The sequence below is a fragment of the Gopherus flavomarginatus genome, chromosome 1 (genome assembly GCF_025201925.1).
Source record: "Gopherus flavomarginatus isolate rGopFla2 chromosome 1, rGopFla2.mat.asm, whole genome shotgun sequence".
Classification (NCBI taxonomy): domain Eukaryota; kingdom Metazoa; phylum Chordata; order Testudines; family Testudinidae; genus Gopherus; species Gopherus flavomarginatus.
This window is the reverse complement of record NC_066617.1, coordinates 158,545,192-158,563,155: the sequence shown is the minus strand read 5'-3', so window position 1 is coordinate 158,563,155 and position 17,964 is coordinate 158,545,192. Positions and strand designations below refer to the sequence as shown.

The 17,964-nt window shown below is 47.9% G+C and overlaps 1 protein-coding gene across 1 annotated transcript in view; it reads right to left on the bottom strand.

The window, feature by feature from the left end:
• Positions 1-3,384: 3,384 nt before the first annotated feature.
• FSTL1 (follistatin like 1) overlaps positions 3,385-17,964 on the bottom strand; it is a 78,315-nt gene continuing 63,735 nt past the window's right edge. Inside the window, exons 5-11 of the mRNA XM_050961057.1 lie at positions 17,900-17,932; positions 14,089-14,219; positions 9,677-9,795; positions 8,384-8,496; positions 7,266-7,376; positions 5,334-5,431; positions 3,385-4,998 (exon numbers count right to left, since the gene is read on the bottom strand). Of these exons, the coding sequence (XP_050817014.1) occupies positions 4,954-4,998; positions 5,334-5,431; positions 7,266-7,376; positions 8,384-8,496; positions 9,677-9,795; positions 14,089-14,219; positions 17,900-17,932 (650 nt within the window). The 3' untranslated portion in view covers positions 3,385-4,953. The remainder of the gene's footprint in view (positions 4,999-5,333; positions 5,432-7,265; positions 7,377-8,383; positions 8,497-9,676; positions 9,796-14,088; positions 14,220-17,899; positions 17,933-17,964) is intronic.

Here is a 17,964-nt window from a genome sequence, read left to right as displayed (position 1 = left end):
AACTGTTGAGGGTTCGGACTCAACTGTACCCCAGACGGGGCAGGAGTCAACGAGACCCTGGAGGGCGGGAGAGACAAGGTGGCCTGACTCGAAATGTGCTTTGATACCGCAGGCCCCTTGCTCTTTATTGGGGGAGACCGACCCCTATCCGGCCTTTTCTTCTTCTGTGGCACTGGGGACAGAACGGACAGAAGAGGGTTTCTTATGGGCGGAGCCACGAGTCCTTAGGGTCCTTCCTCAGCACCGGCTTGTGCACTGTTGGGGCCAGAGCACTGCTAACTGATGAGGAAGTGCTCAGTGTGTGTTCTGGGGCTGGAGCACTGCTAACTGATGAGGAAGTGCTCAGTGTGTGTTCTGCTGACCCCGGGTCGGATTGCAATCGGAGTGCCTCTTCTATTAGCAGGATTTTGAGTCTTTAAGGGTTCTAGGGCAAAATCTCATGCAGATCCTGCACTTGTCCTTCTGGTGGCTCTCCTCCTCGAGGCACCATAGACGAGAAGAGTGCGGGTCACTCTTTGGCATAAACTTGCCACAGTCCCCACAGAGTTTGAACTCTGGGGACCAAGGCATACCACAGAACTGGGGAAAACATTGTTTGGGGGGAAACCCCAAGAAATCACAAAAACTACAACAACTAACTATGACTAAAAACTAACAAACTATTTAAAACTATGAAAGACTGAAGTGGACACTGCCAAAAGTGCTTGAATGCAAGAGTGACAGTTGTTCCAGCTAGCCGTCTCTGGCGGTAAGAAGGAACTGAGAGGGTGCAGGTTGGCAGGGCCCTATATTGGGTGCCATGAAGGTGCAATGTGTAAAGTGCTTTGAGCCTTGTAGGAAAGTAGTTATGGTCTGTAAGTGCAAATAATGAACACTCTTATTTTTATTGCTGAGAAAGTTAGAGGGATTGTGAGGACTGTAGAGGGAGTTCAGAAATCCTAAAGCTGATTCTACTTTGGTCTTATAACAAAAATAAGGAACAAAGGAAACATTATGATTTTGTTTTATTTGGCAGTTATATCCAACTCCCTCCCCAAAAAAAATACAAAACCAAGTAAAATAAGTGCACTAATGAAACCTACAGAATACTGATACATTTCACACACAAGGGAAATAGAGTGAGAAGGGGTTAATTTATGTTGGCTTTTGTAAAAAATGACTCTCTTGCCCCTTGCAGACTCTACAGCGAATATCCCAGAGAACTGTTTTTGGAGCTCAGCATTTTCCTGACTCTCCTGCCAGATCACACCCTAGGAATTAGAGATAGAAAAGCCTGTTGTGTGATATGGTCTTTTACCACTCAGCCTGGGTAGGACTGTTTCTTATATAACATACTGGGGTCACACCCTTTGACTTGAGGGATGTTCATGCATCATTTGAGTACAATAGCCCTTGAAACCAGCGATGTTTTCAACATGTTACATCTTAAATGATATTCTTCATAGGGGAAACAAAGGAAATGAAAACTTTCTGTAGGAGGCAGCCCTGTCTCTACAGAGGGCAATTAACTATGCCCCAGTTGTCCTGCCTTGATCTGTGTGGCAGTGAAATCTCACATGCCCAGACTTTGCGTCACCAAGGATCACTGTTGTGGCTTGTCAAGGGGCACCATATATTTTGCATAAACCAGAGGAGATTGTGGCTACTGTTTCATTAGGGTCACACACTTGAGACTACAGATCACACAGCATGCAATGCTCCACGTTGACCTGAGCAGCCTAACTGCATTGCCTGCTGGGAGCTGTAGTCTCCACAGCCTACACACCTACAGTACATTGGAGGATTATCACAGGCCATGTTGTATAAAACTCTGAAAACTGCATAATGCCTTCAGCTATGGTTTGACGTCCCCCTAACTGCACATACTTGGCTCCTCAGCTGACCCTTCCTACTTTGGGATCTTATTGGCTGGAAAATAAGCTGTTCTTTCACTGATGAAGATGTTTGCTTTTTAAGGCATGTTGTTGCATTTTCCCTAAGGCACTTTAATGGGGCAAGTGGTCTCAGCTGGAGAAGGTGGTAGGAGAGGAGGTGGGAGGTATGAGCTACTTTCACTATTTCAGACTAAGGCAAAGAATTAAAACAGTGTGCCAGTGACTCCAGACCCAATGTGCTCCATACATCCATTTGTAGAGTAGGTGGAAAGAATAGGGGGCATGTCCATCGGGAACTCCCATCTCACCAACCAATTCATCTGATACCACTAATGAGGGAGAGGGAACAACAATCATTTCACTCTGAATTCCCCAAGAAGCATTGTTTTTTCCCCTCAAACTGGGTCCCCCCCGAGTTCTAGGGACTAATTCACCTCTCACCTACTGCAGTGTAAACCTGGTGTAATGCCATTGACATTACTCCTGATTTACACCAACATGAGCACAGAATCAGCTCACTGGCATATTACTCCAAAGCCTTGAAGCATTACGGGCAGATTCTGATCTCCAACTGGTGTAAATCTGGAGTAACTGCTCTGAAGTAAGGGGGAGGGATAGCTCAGTGGTTTGAGCACTGGCCTGCTAAACCCAGGGTTATGAGTTCAATCCTTGAGGGGGCCACTTAGGGATCCAGGGCAAAAATCAGTACTTGGTCCTGCTAGTGAAAGCAGGAAGCTGGACTCAATGACCTTTCAAGGTCCCTTCCAGTTCTAGGAGATTGGTATATCTCCAATTTTTTTTTTAAGTCAATAGAGATACCTTAGAGTTACACAGGTGTAACTGAGATCAGAGTCTGACCCTGTCTCTCTGAAGTCCATAGTATGGAGACAGTGGCAACATGAAGACCAAGACAACAGTACAAGAAATTAGCTGATAACTGCACCAGAGTTCAAGCTTTCTTCTTTCCCTACACTAACTCACTCTTCCCCTTCTCTGCCTGGAAAGCGCTTTCAATAAAGAGAAGGCTACAGCTCAGCCTTGCTAATCTTGCTTCAAGCAGAACTAACTCTAACTGAGGCCAATGGGACGTTTGCTTGAGTAATCACTAGAGTGCAGGACATGAGGTGATCATTCAGCTTATTCAAAGGGAGAAGACTGAAGCCAGAATCATCTTGACTCAGCCTACGCGTAATGACTGGGAATGTGCATCAAGGCACGACTGGAACAGGGAATTGGGCGTGTGTGTGTGTGTGTATATATATGAAGTAAAGCTGAATATAACAGGAGAACCCATTGGGCTTGAAGGGACAGGGTCGCTGACAAAAGACCATTCCCTCAAAGAGTATCACAGTTGTAACTAGGCCCAGTGCTCAGAGAAAAAAAAAAAAAGTGGCCAAAAGAAAATGATCCTGAAAGGGAAGCTACAACAGTCAGCTATGGACTGATCGGAACATATAGGCTTGGCAGGCTGCCACAGGGGGATGTGCCCACGTCCCTGATCTTAACCCAATTCAGGTGGGACCTCAGAATACAGGCCAAAGACAATCTGGCTGATTTACCCTCAAATTGGACACAGGGAGAGAGATGATCACTCACATTGCAGGCTGCAGCTGATAGATATACACCTCTACCCCGATATAACACTGTCCTCAGGAGCCAAAAAATCTTGCCATGTTATAGGAGAAACTGCGTTATATCGAACTTGCTTTGATCCACCGGAGTGCGCAGCCCTGCCCTCCTGGAGCACTGCTTTACCACGTTATATCTGAATTCATGTTATATCGGGTCGCGTTATATCTGGGTAGAAGGACAGTCCCTCTGTCCCTTGTTTAGTGTAGCCTGCACTTCCTTCCAGGCATTCATGTGATTTAGGGAGACCTCCTGCAGTAAAACCTGGCAGCACAGGGTGGGATAGTCTGCACACTAGAGAGTCAGAGAGAGAACCACAGGGTCTGTCTGTGTCCAGCAGCCTCAATAAAGAATCCCCTTTATATTTACTATATCGAATCCTGTCTCCCTCCACTGTGAGGGACACTGCAGCACTAAGCTGAGAGGTGCCCTGAAGCTGTTGTGCGGATCGTACGTGCTGGATACAGGCAAATGCAAACCATGCACAGGATTTGCAGCACTTTCAATAGCAAAATATCTAAAGCTACTGCCTAAAAATACAAAAGCTCAGTTGCTACCCTAGAAAATAAAGTTGTAAAACAAAAAGGGTATGAGTGTGATAAGAGAAAATATTGTAACGTAGAATCTTTGTGAGGGGACTGGAGAGAGGGGGCCAGGAAGATGTCAAAGGGAATAGTGTGACTTTGGGGCCCACAAGGCATTGCAGGAGTTGCTAGGAGTGGCTGGCTGCAGGCAGGGAGGAGCATGCTGGGCAGCTCACTAGGAACTCCAGGAGTCAAGTAGTCAATTAACACAAGGGGAGATGCCTGAGGTGAGGCCCATGGAAGCTGGAGGGGGAAGGACAGCGCCAGGTGGACAGGGAGGATGGGGAAAGGACAGAAAGGAGAACAGGAGAGAAGGAGGTTGGGGGAAGGCAGAAAGGCACAGGGAAGACAAGAAGATGGTGACCTGAGGCCACATCCCTGGCTGATTGTGCCCCACAGGATGTATGCTCAGCCACAGAACATTCCCTTACATGTTCCTGCTGCCAAAGCGGGTGCATCCTAAACCCTAGAAACTGGAAGATTCCCAGGAGGTTAACCCCCCCACCCCCAGCACTTACCTCCCTCTTCCCCAGGTTTTCCTTTTGGCACAGAATTCCCTGCTCATTGCCTTAATGGGCCCTTGCCCTGGACTGCAGAGAAGATGTCCTCTGTGAGGGATATCCTAGAGGCTGCTGTAATTCCCTCCTGTTCTCACTAGTCTCCAGCAGTGACTTCCCCAACCAGGTGGACTGTGCTCCCCTCCCCTGCTTCCTTTTTTAATAACAAAACAAAAACCTCATCGCTAAACAATGTAAATATCTGTGACTGGGCGACTGTAGAAGACACTTGTGCATATTGAGCTTGGCGCTGAAGGACAGGACAGCGGATCTGGCCTGTTCCCTGGGCTCCTCCAGTGAGGAGGTCCCTTACATCTCTTTGGTGCTCATTCGCTTGGTCTTCTCAGCCGTCTCCTGCAGAGAGAGAGCATTAGATTGAGGCCCTGCGATTCCACATTAGTGCTAGTGAGAGGTGCCAGCAGACTGAAGGCTTCTGTTTCTACATAGGACGGTACAACACGGGCAGCAGCAGGCCCGGCATTCCACCCTCACCCCTCAAACTACCTCCGTCAAATGTGCTTCGCCCCTGCCATGGAGGGACCATCCCAAAGGGAGAAAGGGAGTTCCCCCCTCCCAAAAGCCAGTGTACTCCCCTTCTTTGCCAGGAAATATCTGAGATACAGAGGAAGGAGATCTCTAGCAAGGAGAAATTTCCACACAGATTCTGGACAAAGAGATTCCAGCCTAACCTGATGCTTTTGCAGTTCTTGAACGTATCTGGTCAGCTCCTCCTCAGTCAGCTCCTCCTCGGGTTGCTGCCCCCCTACAGGCACCTTCTGGTTCTTCCCTGAAAACACAAGTGAAGTTTAGAGCCATCCCAGATGTTATGACAGCTCTCAGATGGTGGTATGGAGGTGGGAGGCCAGGAGAGAGCCAGGGCAGGTTCAGCCTGTGTCATGCCACAACAGATCTCAGGCTCACTGGGGCTTGCTTTGTCTGGAGAAATGAGAGCTGGTGAGTTCTGACCCCTCCTCCTTTGCTGTCAGGAAAGAGGGAGGAGCCTGCCTCCGCCTGGGGTATATGAGGTGTGTATCCACGCAACTCCCCCAAGAGAAAAAGATAAATACATCAGAAATGAACTAGGATCTGCCCTCCCTGCTTATTATTGCAAAAGAAAGCCAGTCACAACTAAACACCTTCACTGGCTAAACAAATCTTAGGCAGATAGAAATACGCATGATGCACTCCATTTAATTGGCACATCTGCTTATTCAGGACCTCTCTCAGGGAACATACAGAAGTCCAAGGATATTTAATTCCACTTAATGGAGATGCTTTTTGCTCATTTACTGGTATTCAGATCTGCCTGACACTCATGCCACTTTGGTCTGCTTACTCCTCTGACAGCAGCCTTTGGTCCCGCCATAGCTATGACACAGGCAGAAAGGGCGAGAATTGTTAGCCCATTGCACGCTACTTGTTCTCTCCCTCCACTTCAATGACCCACGCTCGGTGGCCATGCAGGGTGTCCTGCAGCCACCTCTGATGCTAGCACTTGGCAGACAGCAGGTACAGTCTCTCTCCCAGCCACCCAACCCCGTGGGCCTGCCTCATAGCATAAAGGGATCCACAACTTCCTAGATAACAGTATCAGGATTAAAACAGCATCTTCTCTGAACCAGGTATTCCTGTTACTAGGGGCAAAGGGAAACGGTTCACTGGGGTGAATCAGTTCAGAGGCCTCTACTGTGTTATCACCAAATGAATTTTTGAAGTAATTCTGTTAACACTAGTCACTGTTTTACTATCTCCACATCAGTTCATGGTGCTGGTGTCTCTCAGTGGGAGCTACCATGCTACCGACACTCTTAAGAGGTAACATGTTAAGAAACAGAAGTGCTGTTTCCATGCAAAGGCCCTTCATAAGAAGCAGAGAGGCCAGAAGAATGCAGAGCAGCGCCATGAGGGTGGGCTGGCTGTTTATCAAGAGAATAAAGCATTTCCCAAAGTCTTACACAGGGAGATCAACTGGCTTCCAAATGCGCAATGAACTCTGTGAGATAAGTTGATCATCCTGATGTAAGGCGCCCAATTAAGAAACCCACTAGGGCTTCCCCATCTATAGCATGGCTGTCACAGCTTGAAACTGGTGTGACGAGACATCCCAAGGGACAAGAGATGGATGATCGGTCAAGTTTCATTATAAAGGATACTTCCCTTCATACAAATAATAATTATTTTTCCTTCTGTAAGAGCTTTTATTTGAAGGCTCTCAAGGCACTTCTCTAACAGTCATGAATTAAGTCTCCTCACCTCCCTCTGGAGTAGGACAGGATCATAATCCCTATTTTACATAAGATGGGGACACTGAGGCACATAGAGGGAAGTGACTTGCTCAAGGTCTTACAATGACTGCAAGGAAGAGCATTGGCCTGCTAAACCCAGGGTTGTGAGTTCAATCCTTGAGAGGACCATTTAGGGATTTGGGAATTGGTCCTGCTTTGAGCAGGGGGTTGGACTAGATGATCTCTTGAGGTCCCTTCCAACCCTGATATTCTATGATTCTGAAGAGCTGGGAATAGAAGTCACAGGCCCAGAAACCCAGCGCCTTGCAACAACCAGAAGACAAAACTTCCTCTGTAACTTCCTACTTGCCCCAGCCCTTTGCAGGTTGTACCTACCCTCACAGGTCATGGCAGTGCACACCCAGTTCCCACAGGCACAGACGCAGCGGTTGCATTCCACTTGGGTCTCAGCTCCATCCTCATATGTTTCATCTTCAAGGGCACATTCTAGAAGGAGCAAGAACAAGGAGAATTGGCTTTGATGTACAGGGCAGATACAGGCAATTGGATTCTGGGAGTTCTTTGTTTCCTCAAGTCTCCCCAAAGCACTTGTGAGTTAATACAGCAGGGGCCACCACAGTCTCTATTTGTCACTCCCACCCACCCTAGGACCTGAAGCCCCATCTTCTGTCGAAGAGCACCATGGACAGCATTTTCAGGGAGTGCTTGTGGGGTATCTGACTTTCCACTGGAAGGGGCACGAGGGAGTTCAGTTTACTGTTCCACTAGCAATATCACCATGGCCTGCACTGTATCATCACCACTGAGTTCACTGTATCATCACACTAAGCCTTTGTGTAGGACATGAACCCTGACTCTCCTGGCCTACTGGGGAGCACACTCCCTAGTGAGACAATTAGATCAGCTGCTAAATGATGTTTAACCCTTAGAACGCTGAGCCGTTTCCACGTAAATTGTAAATCTAAATTGGGTTCAGAAGGCTGAGGAGCTACAGAAAGATTGCCAGGGAGGGTATCTGGTAACTGAAAGCCAGAGCAAGGCAAGGCTTTTCTCTGGACTGAGACCTGCTCAGTGCCCAGCCACCTCAATTGTTCAGATATGCACTCTCCTCACATGACTCATTTCCCCACTGCTGAATCCCTTACTTGATCATCTAAACATACATTCCCCACTGACCTGCCTTTTTGAAACCCACATCCCATACACCCTAATACAAGGGGAGGCTGCAGGGCAGGACTGAAGGGCATTGGCAGGGGTGTGTGGGGAGCCCAGCTCCAGAATAGCAGTGGGGCTGCAGGGCAGGACTGAGGTGCATTGGCAGGGCTGTGTGGACAGCCCAGCACTGGAATAGCAGGGGGGGCTGCAGGGCAAGAGTGAGGTGTATTGGACGAGTTTTAGAGTGCCTGCCTCCTGTGTCTGGCTCTAAGCTCGTCTATTCTCTCCCCCATTTCTGGAGCCTCTGTCTGCCCTTTGTGCAGGGGAGAAGAACATACTTTTCTCTGGTGGGTTGAAGGACGGGGTGAGGCACTTGAGGAACTCATTGAAGCTGAGTTTCCAGTCGGCATTCTCATCAGACAGCTCAATGAGGGCATCCACACAGAGTCCCCTGAAAGGAAATAGATACAATGGGCATGGAGCTCAGGTTGCTGTCTCTCCTATGGCCCCTGCTCTTCCTAGTGCAGGGATCTGGACGAGTAAGTGCAGGGCAGTAAGTGCTAGAGCTCGGTGCCAGGCCAGCAAAGTGACTGTCGTAATAGAATCTACTACATACAGCAGAGGAGAAACAGGATCCAATTGCTGCTTTGCTGGGGAGTTATTCTGAACAAGTAGTAGCAGAAGCAAATCTCCAGCTCAGCCTTATCAATAATATTTTATTGTTAGTTTTACTGCAGAATGGAGGCATCGCTGTGAACATCTGCCTTCCCCCTGTCCCCCACCAGCAGCCCAGTAGAGATGGGCCCAGAATGGATTTTTCATTTAGCTGGCAAGTCTGAAAAATCAAAAAAGTGTTTCCTTTTGAGTCAAACTGAAAACACATTTTTTTCTCAATTTTTAGTGAATAGAAAAGTTGAAAAAATTTCAGGTCAGACTAAATGCTTAATCCTGATGCAATTTTTGTTTTATTTCAGGCATTTTGGAAAGCAAGGAGGACTGGATTTGCAAGATACTGAGGTTGAAGCCAGTAAGATAATACTTCAATCTCCCTGGACATTCAGTAACAGATTTAAAAGTAACCGTCCTTCAACAAAAAAACTTCAAAAACAGACTTCAAAGAGAAACTGCAGAGGTTCAATTCATTTGCAAATTTAACATCATTAATTTGGGCTTGAATAGGGACTGGGAGTGGCTGGCTCACTACAAAAGCAATTTTCCCTCTCTTGGTATTGACACCTCCTCATCAATTATTGGGAGTGGACCACATCCACCCTGACTGAATTGGCCTGGTCAACGCTAGTTCTCCACTTGTAAGGTAACTCCCTTCTCTTCATGTGCCAGTATATCTATGCCTGTATCTGTAATTTTTGCTCCCTGTATCTGAAGAAGTGAGTATTTTACCCATGAAAGTTTGTGCCCAAATAAATCTGTTAGTCTTTAAGGTGCCACCCAACTCCTCATTGTTTTTGTGGATACAGACTAACACAGCTACCCCTCTGATACTTGAGGTTGGTGTGAATTCTCTTGCCATTTTGAGTGTCACTTCCCAATGGTTGTTTGACTAATGATTAGCAGCTAGCTCTCCCTTCAAATCTGCTGCCCCTCCTGCTTGCCTCCCTGCCCCAGGTTACCTGAGTAGCTTGTTGGTCTCTTGGTCCACATAGGCGGTGATGTTAATAGCAGTTTCATTCTGTTCCACAAACTTCAGGAACTCATTGGAGTCCAGGCGAGAATCCCCACCATCGAAGCTCTGTAGGGGTGAGAAGATGGACACTAGAGAGCAGAGGCATTGTCCTGTTCCCATTCCTTTCCCTTTTCCACATACACTTGTAAATGGAGCTGGGTGAATGACCGATTCTTTAGTTCAGTGGCAGTGCCAATAAATTGGAAAAACAAAGTTTGGTGTGGGCTGAACCGAATCAGAAATGGGGTCTGCTCTACAGCCTGGATTCCCACATCCCAAGTGAGTGCCCTTCTCACTGGGCTAAAGGTTGGGGGTGGAGCGGGGAGCAAAGTGAAGGAGATGGAAAGGGAGAGAAGGAAAGAAGGGGGAAGTGTCAGCAGCTGCAGCACCATCTCTTCCTCTGGCCATTTTGTCAATGGCCGAAACTATTTAGGTCAAATTTCTGAACAGTTCTGGTCACCCCAAACTGCAATTTTCATCAAATAAACTAGAGGTCCAAAAATTTTCACCCAGCTTTATTTGCTGTGTAGCATTTTGCATCTTCAATCCTTACTCTTTTATGGGGCAGACATCATTCCCCGCTATCCTGCAGAAAAGGAAACCGAAGCTTATAGATAGGAAATGACTTATCTATACCAACCAGGCAGTTGGTATTAGAGCTCAGATGAGAATGCAGGATTCCCACTCCTCTGCACTGGCCACTAGTTCGCACTGACTCTCATCCACCTCTGGCTGCTTGTTTTATGGCCGCAACATGATCAGATCATTTCCTCCATTTGTTCCAGGTGGCCCTTAGCCATTCTCTGGTATGAAATGGACCAATTATGTTTTAGAGGTGCCGGGTTGGTGCAAACTTTCAGACAGGTGTAAAACCAGGGTCTTGACTGTCATGTGCTAATGGCAAAGAATCATAGGAAGAGTCAATTTTCTGCTAACTCTGAACAAGAGACTTCATTAGAAATAAGGAAACGAATATTATCCCTCAAGTTGCTCTGTCTGTCTCTGCTTCACTGCCGAGCTTCTGTCTAGAACCATCCTCAGCCCCCATATGCCTGTGTTCCAGCTACAGATTTAAAGAAAAGAACAGATATTTTCACAGTAGCCATGAAGGCCGCATGTCATTCAAGAGTGGAGTGTTTAGCCACAGTGTCCTAGCTAAATTCCAAAGACAGTAAATATCTTCATAAATTCCTTCTGCAGTTTCACATAGATGCAGGATTCCTTTTCACTTCCTATCCTAAACTGGTGCATAGTGTTGCAGTGCACTTTTCAGTAGCTGTTGTGTCCCTTCCCAACTCAGGTGGTTGCAATGCAGAGGTGGGAGAAAAGAATCCTGTTTACTGAATGCTATAAAAGGTGCTGGAGAAATGTTGCTCTGTGGCTGGGTCAAGACATTTCTGCTCCTTGTGTCTTACTCTCCTCTGGTGCCTGAGGCTCCATTCATCAGTTCCTGTAGGTTGCTTTCAGACCCTCGGATGAAAAGTGGTAGGGCAGGGAAAATTATTATCCTCTCTGCAGCCAGTGCATAACTGTCCTGCTAATGTGTCTCTAGCTCCATGGGCTCTGAACACCCTATGTCCCACAACATTGTTTACAAGGAGGGCCACAGTTTCCACAGAATCAGGTTCAGTGAAGTCTGCTTTGTCCAGCACTGCATGTCCCTCTGCTGCCCTGAGGTCCCTGTACGAGATCAAGAGGCCTAATAGCACTTGACACAAATCCCTTTGAACGTAGAGGTTTTGGTGGCTCATGTCCCATACTTGAGTCACATTAATGCATCTCACAAGACAGAGTCTCATAAGGGAAATGGCTTAGCCCCCTAACTGCTGACCACTGTTCAAAAAGAAGAGGAAACTAGTTTCCTCCTATAGTCCCTGCTATTGAATTGAACAAAAATGGGTTGCAGTATCCACAGTGGATGAATAGGTGGTGCTGCAGGTCAGGATTAAGGTACATTGGCCAAGCTGTTTGGGGAACCCAATACCGGGATAGCAGGGGGCGGGGAGGAAGAACAGCTGTAGGGCAGGAGTGAGGGGCATTGGCAGAGCTGTGTGGGGAGCCCAGGACTGGAGTAGCCTGGGGGGGAAAGAGGGCTACAGGGCAGGAGTGAGGGGCATTGGCCAATACTGGGTGAGGTTCCCATGGGTACAGTAGAATTCCTACAGGTCAGGATTGAGATGCATTTTCTATCCTATCTCCTAGGATTGGAAGGGACCCTGAAAGGTCATCGAGTCCAGCCCCCTGCCTTCACTAGCAGGACCAAGTACTGATTTTTGCCCCAGACCCCTAAGTGGCCCCCTCAAGGATTGAACTCACAACCCTGGGTTTAGCAGGCATTTGTCAAGCTATGGAGGAATATTTGCACAATCTCCACCACAATTTATTATGCCTGACTAAGATCTGCCTTGTTAGTCCCCAGTTCTCACACAGGCCATGGCTACACTGGCACTTTACAGCGCTGCAACTTTCGTGCTCAGGGGTGTGAAAAAACACCCCCCTGAGCGCTGCAAGATACAGCGCTGTAAAGCCTCAGTGTAATCAGTGCTGCAGCGCTGGGAGCTCCCAGCGCTGCAAGCTACACCCGTAAGGGATGTGGTTTACGTGCAGCGCTGGGAGAGTTCTCCCAGCGCTGAACTCTCTCCCAGCGCTGGCGCTCCGGCTATACTCACACTTCCGGCAGCGCTTTGAAATGTCAAGTGTAGCCATACCCACAGACTGAATTCCATCCCAAAATACTGTAAAGCCCCTGGGGAATGGACATTCCTGGTGGATGTCATTAAATGCCCAGGATAAACTGGGAGGGGAAGGTGTTAGCTTTTGCTTTTGTGCGGAGAAAGGCTATGGCTTTGTCATGGGAGTATTCCCCAGCCTGAGGCTGGAATCAGCAGACAAAGGAAAGGGGGAACAGTGAGATGCTCAATCAACCCAGCAGGGGCTGGTTTGCCTCTGTGCTGCAGACACAGTTTTCATTAGGCTCATAGCAGGGGGCGTGCTCCTCAAAGTGCTGACATCAGCAGAGAGAGCACATGGCTGGCTCTGGATAATACATCACAGCCTGTGGCACAGGGTGGCCCTTTAAGGAAGGAGCTGGGGACAGTGTTTGTGGGGGGGAGGGATTGCGTAGCTCTACTCTGCAGGTCACCCCATCATTTGGGGCGATGGCAGGTGCCGATGGGTAAGCCTGAGGCAGTGAATCACTAGAGGGCTCCCATAAAAGGCACCAGTGTTAATAGCTATAAAGGCTGAGAGCTTGGCTGGCTTCTCAGGTCCCATTGCCACGGCAAATTTCAGAGCTAACTCCTGTCAGGTAACATTAATCTCTCACTGTCAACATCTCCTTATTTAAACCACCTGGTCCCCAACTCCCTGCAGGCTCTGGGCCATGCCAGGATGGGGAGGGAGAGATGTGCTGAGGGTGGCAGAAGCAAGCAGGGAGTGTGTGATCTGCCACTTACAGGGGGGAAGGGGAATTTACTGACTCCAAGGAAGGCGCTGAATGAAAAAGCTGGGAAGCATAAGAGGTTATTCTCTCTCTTCACAGCTGGGGATTTGAGCCGAGTCTCTGCCGCATCAGGGGCTTTATCCTTTGAGATTGGGCTCCCAAGGAAAAGCCCCCACACGCCTCCCATCCCAATCTGAATTGGGGCAAAGGGCTAGGACCACCCCAAGCCACCCTCCATCCCCAGCCTCTTCCCTGTGCTTCCCTTCTGGGTTTCTTATCTCTGAAGGCTCAGCACTTACATCTTCCTTTCCTTTTTCCTCAGTTTTCCCTCCGCAGTTCCCCAGCCCCACCTATCCCAAGAGACCTGTCCCCTTCTTCCTGCCCCATTCAGGTCTGTCCCCCACCCCCTCCAGGGCATGTCTGCCAGCTGGAGCAAGGAGCCCTCCTCAGATGGGAGGAGGCTCCAGCTTCTTGCTGCCTCTCAGCTGCTCTGGCTCCTGTGAGGCTGCCCATAAATTACATAACACATTTTTTGGTGATTTTCAAGACCCACCCACCCCTTGTAACACTTTGTAACACTGAAACAAATATGCAACATTCAGGTCCCACCCGTTCCCTAATGAATTACATAGTTTGAAAGATGCTCCTGTACCTCAACTGAGGGATAAGAGGGGGAAGGGGTTGGCAGCTGCCCGTGTCGGGGAGGGAGGTGCTGCTGCAGGCAGCCCCGCACCCGTACTTGGTCACTCTTTATATTACATAAGAACCGCCCCAGATGCTCTGGCCCTAATCGCACTGCAGGGGGTTTCACTTACTGTAGCCACCTGACATGTCACTGCAGAGTGACAGCAGCACTGCATAACAGTGTAAGGCAGGAAACAAGAGCTCATCTCTAGGGCCTCCCCAGCCCTCTTTACCTTGAAATACTTGTCCAGGACTTCGCTGTAATTGCTGCCCTTTGAGAACCAGCCATCCGGGACGATCTCGGCCTCGAGCCATTGGATAATGCGGCGCCGGAGCTCGTCCCTGTCAGACTGGTAGCAAACAACTGCTCAGGAAGAAAGGAAAGAAAGGGTGAGCCAAGAAGAAATACAATTGAAAGAACATCAAGAAACAATTGAAAAACCAACACCAGGTTACAAGTGATAGAGTTTCCTTTTATCACAGAAGGGGTGCGAACTGGAGATCAGCAATCTCCAACCCCAGCTGGAGGTGCTGAGCAGTGAACAATATTTGGGATGAGGGTGACATCCAGTGGAAAGGCAGGAGAATGGTAACGACTTAATCCTCTCAATCCCCATTGCTTCGGTGACTTCCTCTCCCTCCTGTCATGCGGCATGTGGAAGATGACAAAGATGGATCCAGAGCCGACTACTCTCTGGTCACACACAATGTTATCCTCCAATAGGTCGAAAGAACGCCCAGCCTGAGGAGGGAAGGAGGCTGACCATACTGGCTGTCATGGGGAGAGCAAACATATTTAGCACTGGTGAAAGGCCCCAGATTGGCAGCCATGGAGACAATAAAGTTCTCTATCCACAGTATAGGGATAGTGTGGGATGGGCAAACTTCCCTTACTACACCCTCTGCCAGTGTCTCTCAGGGGAAGGGATTTCAGTTTCCAGGCTGCTCCACTATGTCTGTCATGGCTGTGACACCATTGCATACAAAAAGGAAGGGAGTTAGTGCTCATCAAAGATGGAACTGGGTTTGTTTGCTAAGCCACCACTCTCCCATGGTGGCTGCAGTTGTATGTACCAGAAACTAATCTTTTATTTAAAAAACCCAAAAACTTAGGGCCAGGCCCTCAACTTGTGTTAATTGTCACATCTCCATTGAAGTCAAGGGCGCTATGACAGTTTACCCCAGCTGAGGATCTGGCCCTAAGGATCTAGTCCTTATGGCTGAAAAGAAAACCTCTAATAACCAGACAGACAGGGAGACAGTAGCTGGGGGTTTTGTAAGGTCAGTTATGAATTCCTTGGTCATTATGATATGACTGTCATGCCCTGAGAAGGTCCTTTGCCTTAGGTTTGCATTCAGGAATTGATTTGTCTTATAAGGATTATTAATTATTATTTATTATTTGTATTATGACAGCTCCTAAAGGCCTTCACTGAAAGCACAACTCTATTGTATTAAGCACTGTATACAGTATACACACAGTAAAAGACAGTCCATGTTTTGAAGAGCTTACAGTATAGACAGACAAAACAAGGAGTGGGAGGGGAAATGGGTGCAGGGAGGTTAAGAAACTTCCCTAAAGTCACACAGCAGGTTGGTAGAAGAGAACCCAGGTCTCCTGACTCTCAGTGCAGTCCCCTATTCACAAAACAGTGCTGCCCTCTTTCACCAGCACAATAATGTAGCCATCCTTGAAGCATACTTTGGAAAGTGTCTGCATAAAAATGGGACATGGGACTACATGTTTTACTGTGTATAAGACTCCACATCAAGTGTGCTCAGGGAACAGGATGGTGCTTTATGTATCAGCACTACCAACTCAGCCTGGTTCCTAAGAGTCAAGCTGGGTTCTTTTCATCTTGCGCATCATCACCAGTAACTCTGACCATGAAAGTGCAGTTGAGCAGTCTGCCTCTGTACCCCTCACACTAAAGATTCTGCAATTGGAACTTTGTTAACAATTCTGCTGATGCTAACAATTCTGCACAAGCTTCAACAGAATCCAACTCTCTTTCCAAGGCCGTATGAGCTCTGTTTGCAGTGTTGTTGTAGCCATGTTGGTCTCAGGATATTAGAGTGACAAAGTGGGTAAGGTAATAGCTGTTAATGGACCAACTGCTGTTGGTGAGAGAGACAAGCTTTCAAGCTTACACAGAGCTCTTCCTCACTCAGGCCTGGTCTACACTACAGTTAGGTTGACATAAGGCAGCTCTCATCGATGTAACTCTCCCACTACACCGACTTAACAACTCTACCTCCTCCGGAAACGTAGTGCTTAGGTCAGTGTTGTTAGGTCAATGCAGTGTCAGTGTAGACACTGGGTTGCTTACATCGACTCTTGCTACCTTTCAGAAGCCATCCCACAATGCCCCACACTGACAGTTAAATCGGTGCATTCGCTCCTGGTGAGGCCGTGCACTGCCAACACAAGAAGCGTAGTGTGGATGTGTAAAACCAATTCAATTACTGCAGTGGCTGTATGTCAATATAATTTAGGTTGACTTAATTTTGTAGTGTAGACTTGCCCTCAGATCTGGGAATGTACTCAGTCATAGCTAAGTACAAGGTGAAAGAGACTGTTTAGCACAATGGTTTTCAAATTGTATGTTGGGACCCCAAAGTGGGTTGCAACCCCATTTTAATGGGTCGCCAGGGCTGGCATTAGACTTGCTGGGGCCCAGGGCCAAAGCCCAAGCCCCACCACCCGGGGCCAAAGCGTGAGCCCCACTGCCTGTGTCTGAAGCGCTTTGGCCCTCCCTCTCAGGGAGGCGGGGCTTGGGTGGGCTCAGACTTTGGTCCCCCTTCCTGGGGTCACGTAATAATTTTTGTTATCTGAAGGGGGCTGCAGTGTATTGAAGTTTGAGAACCCCAACTTTAGCATACACAGTTAACACATATTTCAAAAGGACCTTTCAAGGTAAAGTGGCCAGTTAACACCTCTCCAGTCATAGGGGGGAAAGGAGGGGAAAAAAGGTTGAGGGTGATGGTAAATGCTCATCACTAGCTTTTTTGAAATGAGTGTTAACTACTTATGCTAAATAATTTGTTCCACCTTGTATCTAGTTGTGACACTCTGGGTATGTCTACACAGCAAAGAAGAATCCGCAGCTGGCCCATGCTAGTCAACTCAGGCTCGGGCTAAGAGACTGTTTCACTGCTGTGTGGATTTCTGAGCTTGGGCTGGAGTCCAGGCTCTAGGACCCTGTGGGGCGGGAGGATCCCAGAGTTCAGGCCTAGCCGCAGCCCAGATGCAATCAAACAGCCCTGTAGCCTCAGTCCTGCGAGCCTGAGTCGGCTGCCATGTGCCAGCCCCAGGTCTTTCTTTGCTTTGTAGATATATCCTGTGAGCACCTCTCTCAGCCCTGAAGGAGAGCTATGTGTAAGCTCAAAAGCTCATCTCTCTCACCAGCAGAAGTTATCCCATTAAAAGGTATTACCTCACCAACATAGAGCTCTGCATGTCTAATAGGAGTAAAAAGCAGCCAGATCATATTTCAGTCAGTAGAATCAACAGCTTGGACTCTGCTACATCCAGGCAGCCCATCTGTGGAGTAAGGAGGGACCAGTTTTACATAGGTTAAAAAATAACTATCTTCGATCTGAAAATAAACAACAATCTATTACTATTATTAGCAATTATGTAAGTGCATTGATCCTCAAAGTGCTTTACCACCATTAGTATTATTATCACCCCCATTTTACAGAGAAGCTGAGGAAGAAGAAAGTGAAGAGTCTTGATCAAGGCCACACAGGGAATCAGTATTAGAGCTAGGAATAGACATGAAAACTCCTGATTCCCAGTCCTATGCTCAGCCCACTACATTGTACCTCTCAATATCCCTGTCCCTTAGCCAGGCACAGACTCTGTAATATGAAAGTCTGCAGGTAAATTCTGTCCCCATTCTGGGAACAGACACGTTTTTCTATTCATTCCACCTTAAAGCTATGCAGTTCCCTGTCAAACTGCCCATTCTTCCACTATGCACATATGCTGGGAGGAATTCAGAGCTCTCAGGTGTGGTGGGCGAGGAGATGGTTTCTTACCTGGGCTTGCAGCTGGATTCTCAGACTTCTTCTCTGTTAGTGGAAACATGGGAAAGGATGTTAAT